At 38.8% G+C, this 12,956-nt stretch overlaps 1 protein-coding gene and 1 non-coding gene across 5 annotated transcripts in view; one reads left to right on the top strand and one right to left on the bottom strand.

Moving 5' to 3' along the window:
• Nucleotides 1-12,956, top strand: part of Pls3 (plastin 3) — an 88,159-nt gene that overhangs the window by 38,222 nt on the left and 36,981 nt on the right. For 3 of the 4 annotated variants that reach the window (XM_074063602.1, XM_074063599.1, XM_074063600.1), the window contains exon 2: nt 10,830-10,910. In XM_074063602.1, the coding sequence (XP_073919703.1) occupies nt 10,847-10,910 (64 nt within the window). In that variant the 5' untranslated portion in view covers nt 10,830-10,846. Of the gene's footprint in view, nt 1-8,122; nt 8,210-10,829; nt 10,911-12,956 lie in introns of those variants that run through there. The other variant, XM_074063601.1, reaches the window with a different exon arrangement.
• LOC141420198 (small nucleolar RNA U13) lies at nt 8,257-8,360 on the bottom strand. Its single transcript, XR_012444866.1, has one exon. It is a non-coding gene; the product is annotated as a small nucleolar RNA U13 (small nucleolar RNA).

Raw genomic sequence — 12,956 nt, 5'->3', positions numbered from 1 at the left:
TTTTTTTTTTTTTAATGGTACTAGAGTTTGAACTCAGGGCCTGTGCCTTGCTAGGCAGGCACTCTACCATTTGAGCCATGCCCCCCAACCTTCATCAGAGAGCTTTGTATAAAAGCAATAGCAATAAAAACAGCATGGTGCTGGCAAAAAAACAGACATGAAGACCAGTGGAACAGAATAGAGGGCCTGGATATGAATCCACACAACTATACCATCTCATTTTTGACAAAGGCCCTAAAAATATACGATGGAGAAAACACAGCCTCTTCAACAAAAGTTGTTGGGAAAAGTGGTTAGCTGTCTGCAAAAAACTGAAACTAGATCCATGTCTATCACCCTGTACTAGTATCAACTCAAAATGAATCAAGGACCTTAATATCAGACCCCAAACTCTAAAGTTGGTACAGGAAAGAGTAGGAAACACTTTGGAAGTAATAGGTATAGGCAAGGACATCCTCAATAGAACCCCAGCAGCTCAGCAACTAAGAGAAAGAATGGACAAATGGGATTACATAAAATTAAAAAGTTTCTGCACAACAAAAGAAATGGTCTCTAAACTGAAGAGAGCACCCACAGAGTGGGAGAAAATATTTGCCGGCTACACATCAGACAAAGGACTAATAACCAGAATATATAGGGAACTTAAAAAACTAAATTCCTCTAAAATCAATAAACCAATTAAGAAATGGACAACTGAACTAAACAGAACTTTCTCAAAAGAAGAAATTCAAGTGGCAAAAAAACACATGAAAAAATGCTCACCATCTCTAGCCATAAAGGAAATGCAAATCAAAACCACACTAATATTCCAGTTCAGCCCTGTTAGAATAGCCATCATCAAAAACACCACCATCAACAGGTGTTGGCGAGGATGTGGGGAAAAAGGAACCCTCTTACACTGCTGGTGGGAATGAGAACTAGTACAACCACTCTGGAAAAAATTTTGAAGGCTTCTTAAAAATCTAAACATAGATCTGCCATATGATCCAGCAATCCCACTCCTGGGGATATACCCAAAGGAATGCGACTCAGGTTACTCCACAGGCACCTGCACACCCATGTTTATTGCAGTGCTATTCACAATAGCCAAGTTATGGAAACAGCCAAGATACCCCACTACTGACAAATGGATTAAGAAAATGTGGTATTTATACACAATGGAATTCTACTCAGCCATGAAGAAGAATGAAATCTTATCATTCGCAAGTAAATGGATGGAACTGGAGAACATCATCCTGAGCGAGGTCAGCCAGGTTCAGAAGACCAAAAATCATATGTTCTCCCTCATATGCGGACTTTAGATCTAGGGCAAATGCAGCAAGGGGATTGGACTTTGATCACATGATAAGGTGAGAGCACACAAGGGAGGTATGAGCATAGGCAAGAAACCCAAAAAACATGATAGTATTTGATGTTCTCAATGCAAAGGAACTAATGCAGAAACTTTAAAGTGACACAGGCCAATAAGAGAAGGGGATCAGGAACTAGATAAAAGGTCAGTTTGAGAAAAATCAACTTAGAATGTAACACATTTGTACATAGAAGCAATGTAGGAATCTCCTTTTATAGCTGTCCTTATCTCAACTAGCAAAAACACTTTGTCCTTATTATTGTTTATACTCTCTCTTCAACAAAATTAGAGATAAGGGCCGAACAGTTTCTGCCTGGAAGCGAGGGGGTGGAAGGGGAAGGACAGGTTGGGGGTAAGGGGGAGAAATGACCCAAACATTGTATGCACATATGATTAAATGAAAAAAACCACCCTCCCGAAAAAAGAGCTTTGTATAAGAGTATAAAATGTTACTCTTGTGGTGGCTGTGTTTTTTAAATCAAAAAAATGTACATATGGAAACTGGGCATAGTGGTACACGCCTGTATTCCCGGGACTTGGGAAACTCAGGATCATATATGTTCAAGGCCAGCCTGGACTACGTGGCAAGATCCTGTCTCGAAAAAAAATGTATATATGGTCTGACAGTGAAGAAAGATGTTTAAAATTGGAGCTGTGTAAGAGAATGCAGGGCTGGCTGCAGTGGAAGAAAATACACTGTTCTGTGAAAGTACTGGGAAGAAAAATTTTATCTTGGTGTAGTTAATGTAAAAAGACCTCCTGAGAGCAGACAGGAAAGTGGGCACTGGTGGCTCATGCTTGTAATCCTAGCTACTTAGGAAGCTGACATTGGGAAGATTGCAGTTCCAGGCCAGCCTGGGCAAGTAGTTCACGAGACCCTATCTCAACCAATAGCTGGGTGCAGTGGTGCAATCCTGTCATACCAGCGACAGCTGGAAACTGAAATAGGAGGATCAGGTCCAGGCCAGCTTGGGCAAAAGTGAGTCCCTATCTCCAAAATAACCAGAGCAAAAAGAGCTGGAGGCATGGCTCAAGTGGTAGAGTGTCTGTCTGCTTACCAAGCAAGAAGTCCTGAGTTTAAACCCCAGCACTGCCAAAAAAAAAAAGAGTGGCTAGTTGATGAGTGAAGAGCTTGCTGCAGATGCCTGCAGAGGAAAAGGCATGAAGTGGACAAGGCATGTGGCCTGGTTAGAGAAAAGGGGACCCTTAGATTGTAGGATTCAAGGGTGCTATACGCGTAATGGGAAGTGACGTTGAAGCTTAGGACCTTGAACACTGTGCTACAACGTTGGGGGCGGGGAATTCCTCTTCTATGGAGTGATCATGAGATCTGCTGTTCAGTTAACGGTAATATTAGAGGAGACCAGACTGTAGACAGATGAATGAAAGGCTTCTAGAGTAGAGCAGACCTGAGGCCATCATGGGATATGGTGGAAGACTGTCAGAGTTTGCAAAGAAGAATCCAGAGGGCTTGGTGATGGACTGACTCACCCACCTTTTGTTCCTTATAGCCAAACTACAGTTTCAAATTATACACCTGGAGACCCAGGACAATGGGGAAGTTGGAAATGAGGCCTGGTTTGGCAGGAGGAAGAGTTAGGAAAAAAGGGAACGTAATGAGGCTGGGGGTGAAAACCACAGGGAGAGCACTTGCCTAGCATGTCTGAGACCCTGAGTTCGATCCCCAGCACCACAAAAAAAAGGAGAGGGAAAGAGAGGAAAACAATTAGTGTAAGTTTGATTGCATTTCTTTGCTGACTTTTCTTCTCCCTTGGCCACTTCTGGACTTTGACCTTCTGCTGTAAGTGTGTCTATCACTAACCCTAGGCACAAAGCCCCAAGCACTCTGTCTTTCTGCAGCTTCAGATACCATCTTCTCTGTTTCTGTGCCTAGAACACCATCGCCAGTGATGTCTATCTGAGAAATTTTTTGCCGCCCTCTAAGACAAAGTTCACCTTCTTAGAAAATGTCCCCTGACGCCCACCACTCAGTATATATGACTATGATGGCTCTGATATGAGATCTTTGTTTTTCTATCTGTTTCCCTTACTAGACAGGAAGCTCTTCCACAGAAAAGGGAACTTACGGTCTTAATTGTCTATGTCTACAACACGTATTCAACCTTCACTGAAGTCTTGATGAGTATAGATGGATGAATGGGCAAATGAGAACATTTCAAGTTGAAATCTTGTAAAGTCATTTGGAAATGTGGTTCTGGAGCTTGAGTAATCACAGCCAGAGTAAAGCTCATTAGCCCACACAAGGTCACTCGCCCATCTGTCCTAGAGGGTAGAGCAGTTGACTTACCTAACTAGGGAGGAGGCAGGATGTCGGGTTTCTGTTGGTACAGATTGGTATGTAAAGTGTGGGTGTTCCAAGGCACTGCCTGTTTTGAATGGAGGAAAGTGACAATCTCTCTCTGTCTCTCTGTCTCTCTCTCTCTCTCTCTCTCTCTCCCTCTCTCTCCTCCATTCTTCAATTGTTCACACACAATGGTGGCTACGCTTTTGGATCCTCCCCTCTTTTATAGTGAAATACCGGATTCTTCCATGTTTTTTTTACCCGTTGCTTACTTCTTCATGACACGAGTTTCAAGTATTTATTGCCCAATGTCTAATGTAAGTGACCAGCCTCTCTTTCCCAGTTCTACTTACCTAGCATCCTAGTGACTGGGATAAAGTCTATAGTCAATATTCCCTGATTGATTTTTGGTTTGGTATGGTTTGGTTTGGTTTTGGGTTTTTGTTTTTGATGGGGGGGTTGGTAGTTCTGAGGATGGAACCCACAGTACTTGCTAGGCAAATGCTCTACCAGTGACCTTACACTCCCAGCCATATCGCATTTTTATCCTTTAGTTGCCTTTAAATGTTAAGAAAAATGTGGAAGTTCAGCACCCAGTTGATTATCCACAGAGGAGTTTCCCAGCTGGCGCATGCCCTCCTCCTGACACGGAGCTGAAGGACACACTAGTAAGTGCATTGTTCAGTGAGCTACATTCCGAAGGTTGAGTGCCTTAGGAAATGAAAACAGGAACCCCTCCTTTTCTCCCTCAAATACCTTTCGAACTTTGAGTAATAGTTTCAGATTGTAGCAAAGGGTTCTCAGCAAAGATTTGTGCTCAGGGTTTACGTATAGTTAAATGAGCCAGTGGAGTGGTTTCATAATTGCTGTATTGTTAGTCAAACGCTGTAATTAGGGATGACTTCATAGGCATAAGATTCTTCTATGGGTGACGCCCTGAATTCGTACTCAGTTGTACACCATATCCTTTTATGAAAAAAACAAACAAACAAGGTTTTGTTTGCTTTTGTTTTATTCCCTTCGTTGAAAATTTGTTTTGCTGTGCCTCAGATGTTTGGGGAGAGAGGCTTGCTTTTTATTTATTCCTGCTTTGCCTGTACAGAGGACGCAGGCATAGGAGCGAGGGAAGAAACAGAATCAGAACTGGAGGCAGATCAAAGTGCTCTGCAGACAAAAGAATTCTGAAAATTCTAGAGACCTTGGGTGATTTCATTTGCTGAATTGAAATGGAGGGAAAAGATATTTCTGTTTCCTTGAATGTCAGTTCTCTTTCTCTCTCTCTCTCTCTCTCTCTCTCTCTCTCTGTCTCTCTCCCTCTGTGTCTCTCTCGTCATATAAATGAAGTTCATGTTTGTAGAAGACAAATGTGGGAATCAAAAGATTATTTCAAAGTCAGCCTTTACTTTTGCCATTAATCACTTATTAGGAAATTGGAGTCGCCCGCCCTTGTATTCAGCAAGTGCTATTTACTTTTACCTCTTTAGCTTTTGTTTTGCGTTGCTCATGAGAAAATGTGCAAATTAGGAGGAACGTGATAACATAGACAAGCTGGGAGCTATTTCAAAAGATGATCCAGGAATTAAAATTAGTTTAGTTTTTTGTTTGTTTGTTTTAATGTGTCACTGGTCTGCTCTTCAACTTGTGTGTAGAAACTGGCCTTCTGAAGAGCCAAGTTGTGTCATGGGTAAAAAGTGGATGACAGGTTTTCTTTAGGCCATCCTTCTTAAATTACATCGAATAACACTTATCCTTTTCATATCTGAGGAAGACCTGTTATACTCTTGTAGGGAATAAATATAGGGGAGATGAGGTGACTTTTCATGTATTTTTAGTAGAACCAATGCCTAATATTTATAACGCCTCTCACAGTTTCTTAGGCAGTTTATTCCCAATGTCCTTTCATCAAAGATTTGAAGCTGCTGTGATCAATGCTTGATAGTTTACAGTATGCCTTCACCTGTGCCATCTTTAATATTCATGAGAATCCTGAGGGGGGAGGTGTTATTATTGCTGTTTTCAAATGAGGAAACTGAGGCTCGGCAAGATCAAATAAACTTGCCCTTGAACACAGTGTTAGGAAATAGCAGAAGCAGGGCAGTAATTGATGTCTTCTGGTTACATCTCCAACAGGCTTTCCATTAGAAAGTGCTACATCTTTGGGTGAGGAACAACATCTTGACACAAGTACTCTGGATTAAAGCTAGTGGCTACAGGGCAGAAATGACCTCAAATTTTCGGTTTTGTTTGTGAGCCAGTTGGTCTGGCTTTGAGAGCAAAAGGCTCAGCAGTATATGAGTGCCCATGAAGAGGAATAGAGCCGCTGTTCACTTAACTTGCAAATTTTAATATTTTACAGTCTGTAGATAGGGCTGTGGGCATGGCCCAAGCAGTAGAGCTCCTACCTAGCATGCTGAGTTCAAACCCCAGTACCTCTCCAACACATGCACACACACAAAAATCCCAGCTCTCACTCAAAGAAATATGAAAAGAAACCAGAGTTATATCTTAGACACATCTCAGTGCAGTGCTAAAATAGGAATTTTTAGAAATAACTTTAAATCCAAGAAAAATGTAAAGCAAATACCTTCTAGAGGTATAATAAATCACGAAAATAAATGAATAAAATAATAAATAAAACCTGCAGTCATTTCCAAGTTATTTAATAAGATGCTGTTTTCCCATAATAATACGTTATTGCTCGATTTCCTTAAAGATACCATCAAGTACCCATAAGTAGTTGTAATGAGAAACTGAACCTTGTTTTTATTTGGGTAGGAAGTGTCTACATGTACTAACTTTAAGATCGAAGTGGATTTAGGATCTGTGATTCTTATCAACTCGAGCACATATTGTGATACTTTTCAATTGAACTTTGTTGGGCAAGGGATATAGCTCACCAGCAGAGCATGTGCTTAGCTTGTGTGAGGCCCTGGGTTTGATTCCTGGCACCAAAAGCAATTCAATAAATAAAATTAGTAAAAATAAATAAATTTAACTTTGTATTTTTAGTTTTAGCTTTTTTATAGTTGTTTTTTTGAGACAGAGTCTTGCTTATGTAGCTCAGACTGGCTTGAAATTTACAATCCTCTGAAGTACTGGGATTACAGGTGTGTACTGCCACACCCAGCCTCCAGTTCTTTTTGTTTGTGTTCAGTTGTGACTCTTAACATCTGGAGATGGAAAATCTGAGTTAAAAGCTTAAAGGAAATTGTTGTAAGCTTTCATTAAGACCATTAGACAGAAATAAGAAATTAGAAAACAAAGTATATATGTGTTTTTTGATGCATTGGATTAATTTTTGTAGTAAACTGGTGCCTTAAAATCATTTCTATGAGACCTAAGCATTTCCTAATTTTGTAGAAAGAACAAAAGAATGACCTTCCTTGCCTCTCTGAGAAGGAACTAACAATCCTCAAAGTCTCCAGAGCCTTTAGCCATCTAAAAAATGTATATTTGTACCTTTATCGCAGCCACGAATTCATTTTATGTCATATATTAATTGTTTACATGTTTGCCTCCCCAGATTGTAAATTCCTCAAGGGCAAGAACTAGGCATATAACACATGCTTAAAATATGATGTGAGGATAGAAGAGGGTAGGAGGTGTGCTGGTGAGGGGTATGAAGAGCAGGGAAAGAGATTTCTAACCTATTCAGCCCTACTGCCTGCATGGGGAAGAAATGGGACGGAATGATTTGGTCAAATTCCTGGTCAGCTGGAACAAGGATGGATAGTGGGGGTGGTTTAAGTCCAGCCCCATCTTTGTATTTCTTTTTCTTTTTTAAAGATAGTATTTACTTAATTGCCTTCCTTCAATCCTTCCTTCCTTCCTTTCTGGGCTGAAAATTGAACCCAGTACCTCATGTGCAGTACACAAATGCTCTACCTCTGAGCTACATCCCAAACCCTCAGACCCATCTTTTCTAATTTTCTTTTTTTGTGCAGAAGTGATATGGTACTGTGAGAATAAAAGCAGTTGTGTGAGTTTTTGTTGTTGTTGGGTTTTTTACTTACATTTTAAATTATTACTGACTCAAACTGCCTAAACTGGAAAGGACGTTTATAAATAGAGGGCAAACCACATGCTTTAGTTTTTCTCACTTTCAAACTTTCTGTGCCTTTATTCTATATGATATAATTCATGGAGATGAATAATGAATTTGCATTGAAAACATGATTGCTTAAACCATGTATAAAGAAAACTGGGGTTGGTGGAGTGGCTCAAGTGGGAGATCATCTACCTAGCAAACATGAGGCCCTGAGTTCAAATCCCAGTACTACCAAAAAAATTGGAATAGATTCTACCCAGCATTTTTGTAATTGGCAGTATCGAACATCATCTTAGTGAAATATAGAAATACACTTTTAAAATGACTATCATGAAACTGCAGCTTAATTTATGAAAAAAACACTCTTATACTTAACCTTAAAATGATTCACTTTGTATCTAACTGAAGATCTTCCTTTGCCTTATAGATCTGAGACTCCTCTAAAAGGTATTTTATCCAGTCTATCTTCTGAGAAGCTTCTGTCTGTAGTAGCATTTTAATATCATAGGTAAGAAAAGTTTAGGAGCAGACAAGTTCTGGGTTACATTATTGTTCAATCACATGGGTAATGTGGCAATGCCCTAACAAGGCTTGAGGGATGCAAATCTCACACAGTGGCATGAAAATTCAGTCATCTTGTTTATGAGCCACAAAAGAATCTGTTTTATTTAGTTAAAGATACCAGCCATTATATTTGTGTTAGATATATATTATACAATGATGCATACAAAGCTTCTTTAGAATTTGAGAAACCTGAGTTTGGATTCCATTTCCTTGGTCTTAATGAGCCAGGTGGTCATCTAAAAGAAAAAAAAAGAATAAAAATATTTTGCCTTATAGGGCTGTTGTGAGTATACAGGGAATTGACAGATATACGAAATTATTTAATGTAGTACTTGTCATATGGCTGTTGAATCAGTGAATTTTAAAGTATAGTGTTATGCTTTATATAGTGTCTCACCGTGTGCCTTGAACAAATAGCAACTATGCTGTGCAAAGGACAGAAGCGGCCCTGCTGTCTTTAGAATTCCCCCCTTCCCTGCCTGCCCCTGGCTACCTAGCTTCTCTGTACTGACTACTATGCTTATGGCAAAAACAAACAAACAAAAAAAATGAGTTGGTGAATCATTTGTTGTCTTTTAATAAAATAATCTAAAGGAATTAATACAGTAGACCATTTAGTATGAGCAGGTGTACAGTTCCAAGGAGGTCACCATGGAGGAAAAACTGCGCATGCTTGATTCATTTTTCCCAAGTTCAGCTAAAGGCAGGCTGCTTTCAACAAATCAAAATTTTTCACTTGGGGTTGGCAGAGTGGCTCAAATGGTAGACTAGCAAGTGTGAGGCCCTGAGTTCAAACTCCCGTACCACAAAAAAAAATTTTTTTTCACTTGATTTCTTCAGTTAAGCACATTTACTTTTACCTTGGGTTTGGGGAGTCAGATTTTCAGAAAATTAAGGGTAGAAAACCACTAAGCAGATCAAACAACAACTTAAACACCACCAGGCTGACTGAGAGCTTCAAATGAGCACATGAGAATTTAAAATTTTTGCTTTTGAAGTTTCTTTTGATTTTTTTTTTATTTATTTAACTTGTGCTTGCTCAAATCCACATGGAATAAATCTGTGAATACAGCTGACTTACTGTACAAGATCTCAATCTTGTTTTCAGTGCTGGGGATCAAATCCAGGGCTTTGCACATGCTAGGCAACTGCTATACCACTGAGCTACATTCTCAGCCCCTCAAAATTATATTCTTACTTTTAGTTTGGGAAATTTACCATTTAGAACACTTTTTTTTGAAAAGGCAACAGTGAAACTACTCTGTATGACAGTGCAACAGTAAATATGTATCAATATACATTTGTCTGAACCTTAGACTGTCCAACACCGAGGGTGAACACTAATGCACATTAAGAACTCTGAGTGTTGTACTGATGTGCCACTGCCGGTTCACTGCTGGGTATGGGATGTTGATAATCAGGGAGGCTCTGTGAGGGGTGTAAGGAGGCATATGAGAACTCTATAACTGTGCTTAATTTTTCTATGAACCTAAAACTCACTTAAAAATAAAACTTTTAAAAATCAAAAGAAAGAAAAATAACTGAAGCAAATAAAAATAGCAACGTACAATTGGTTTCATTTTCCTTGGTCCAGACTTGTCAATAGGTTTGTATTTGGAGATTGTCCATTGTAATATGGAATTCTTACAAGAGTCAGCAAATGTTTTGTAATGATTCAGATTGTGACTATTGTATATCAGGAGGCAAAATCAAGAATATTGAATACTATTTCTGGAAGTTTTTGTTGACAAAATTAAAAATTAATAGTAATTGAGCACTTTTTTTAGTTCGAGTCTGGTAAGAATAGGATTTTTCTGAGATATTTCACTTGATTGGGGTTGAGTTTAATGTGCTCAGTGATCTAAATTGACTATCAAGTTTCTTCTGTAAAAACCATACTTTGCTTGAGGACTATAAAAAACAAGCAATGGTCCAAATTTATCCTACAGGCTATGGTTTGCCAACCTCTGCTCTGTTGGTTAAATCCATCAAATAGGCCCAATTTGGGAAGGGTGTAAACTCAGATAATATAGCAAGTTATGTGCATAGGAACGCGTGTTTTAACATACACTTGTGTGACTTCTATATCAAAACCAAATCTATTTGCTTTGATTCCTCTTTACCCCTCGAGTGGGAGTGATTGATAGATGTCAGTATGGTATTTGAAAATCAGTATTTTCAGCAAATGGCTATGATAGTGGCTTAATGGGAAAATGATATTTTACATCATGAATTGATGAAGTAATTTTGATCTATGTTTGGCATATCAAACTAAGAATTTCTATTATGTATATCCTGTTATTGCCGGATACCTTGGCCCTTCCTTACACTTTTTGAAGGTGGTTTAAGATTTTGTCATTAAAAGGAAGATTCAGAAATGCTGGTAAATGAGGACTTCTCATTCGTTTGTTTTCTTATTATGGGTATAACTATAGATATAGTCACCTATTCAGATTGTTTCATTCACTTGCAATTCTGCTTAGAGTGTGACTAAACGAGGGTTTAGGAAGAGTGCTTATATTATCACAGACTTTAAGTCTGAAAACTCTTTCGTTTCTCTTTAGATCTTTAAGTGAATGAGATGGCTACCACTCAGATTTCCAAAGATGAGCTTGATGAACTCAAAGAGGCCTTTGCAAAAGTTGGTGAGTATTTTTTGTATTATAACTATAGAAAAGCAATCTTTATTTGATCTCACAGTTATTTCTCTCAAAAAAAATTTGCATGAATGGTAATCCTGAGCCTTAAAACAAGTTACTTAAAATACTTGGGATGGTTGAAGTGTGGTAGCACACACCTGTAATCTCAGTATTTGAGAAGCTGAGGCACAAGGATCACAAGTGTGAGGCCAGCCTGAGCTACATAGGGATACTTTGTCTCAAAAAGCAAACAAACAAATTTTAAAAACCCACTCCTCCCCCCAAAAATTAGATAGGTAAAGTTTTAGAAGTTACACTTAAAATGTATTATTTCTAATTATATCTAGTGTATAATATGGTCAAGGAGCCTTAGCCCATTAAGTGGGGGCTGCTGTGGCTCCTAAAATTCTTATGACGCATGTTGCATTATTATAATTTGTGTACCATGTTTTTCTGAGGAGAGATTTTGGATCTTTCACCATGTCCTTTAAGAAATGCATGACCCCTGAAAACATCAGACGGAAGTTTACTCTTCTCTAATTAGCTTGACTTACTGCCTTTTTCTTGGATCTTCTCTGCCTTTGAATAATGCAGATTGTTCCACTTTCTCAAATTAAATTAAATAATAGCATCAATCTAAAATGGAAACACATAGCTGCTATGCCATTTGGTTTAGCCTTGTGTGTGTGCGTGTGTGTGTGCGCGCGTGTGCATGTGTGTGTGTGCGTGTGCGTGTGCGTGTGTGTGTGTGTGTGTGTGTGTGTGTGTGTGTTAGGGATTAAACCTAGCACATCCATGGTAGGCAAGTGCTCTACCATTGAACTACATTCTCAGCCCTTTTTATTTTATTTTGAGACAGGGTCTCATTAAGTTGTTCAGATTAGCCTTGAATTTGCAATCTCAAGTAGTTGAGAGCCTTGGCCTCTCAAGTAGTTGGAATTTCAGGTGTGTGTCAGCAGACCTGGCTTGATTTATCTTTTAGCATCATATCACATCTTATCATTGGGCAACTATGAAAGCAGTATATAATATTTATACTCAAATGTCAATGTTCAGGACAAGTCTGTAGATGATACACAGGATAAGGACTGTATACTCACTTGAGTCAACAGGTGGACTATTACTATTTAGTGTCTGCTAAACTAAAGGGTATGAAGTTAGATCATAATGATTTATTAGTTAAATCATATTTACCCTTAGACTTGTGCTGAAAATCCCTTTAGTGAAAAAGGAGGACCAAATATGGGCAATATTTTCTTTAAAGGCATTTAATAGTAACAGCATACCTTGTCTTCGAAGAATAATAATCCCAGCCAGAGTGACTATTCATACATAACTCCACTACAATTCTAAATTAAAACCAGGCATGGTGGTGCAAGCCCATAAACACAGCATTGGGGATACTGAGGCAGTGCTGAGTTTGAGGCCAGCCTGGGCCGCATATGGCGACACTGCCTGGAAATATAATGGAAGGGCTGAATTGTTCAAGGTGCACTGTATGCATGCAAAGAATTATCACAACAGAATCCCTCCATTTTATTAATGTATACTAATTCAAAAATTTTTTAAAAAACAAAAACAGAATTTTAACTAGAGTAACTGTGTAGCTCTGAATCTAATAAAATTTTGTGTATGTATCAAAAATGTAGTAAATTTTAACTTGCTGTAGCTAGTACTCACTGTAAGAGGAGTACCACATAGTCCAATATTTGATTATGAAAAACAGCAAGTGAATTCTTGGCTGTAAGAAGTGAGGATTTTTGTTGCTTTCATTTTTTTCTCTCTGATACTCTTTTGGGGGGCAGTACTGGGGTTTGAACTCAGGGCTTCATGCTTGCTAGGAAGGCACTCTACCACTTGAGCCGCTCCTACAGTCCTGTGTTTTGTTGGGTTTTTTTAAAATAGGGTCTCACGAACTATTTGCTTGGGCTGGCTTTGAACCATGATCTTCCTGATCTCTGCATCCTGAGTAGTTAAGATTACAGAAGTGAGCCACCAGTGCCCGGCTCTCTGATAATTCTTTACAAATCGTCTTATCATAATTATTTTAGA

Source organism: Castor canadensis, chromosome X (assembly GCF_047511655.1).
Source record: "Castor canadensis chromosome X, mCasCan1.hap1v2, whole genome shotgun sequence".
NCBI lineage: Eukaryota > Metazoa > Chordata > Mammalia > Rodentia > Castoridae > Castor > Castor canadensis.
Note: the sequence above shows the minus strand (reverse complement) of the source record. Positions and strands in the feature narration are given on the sequence as shown.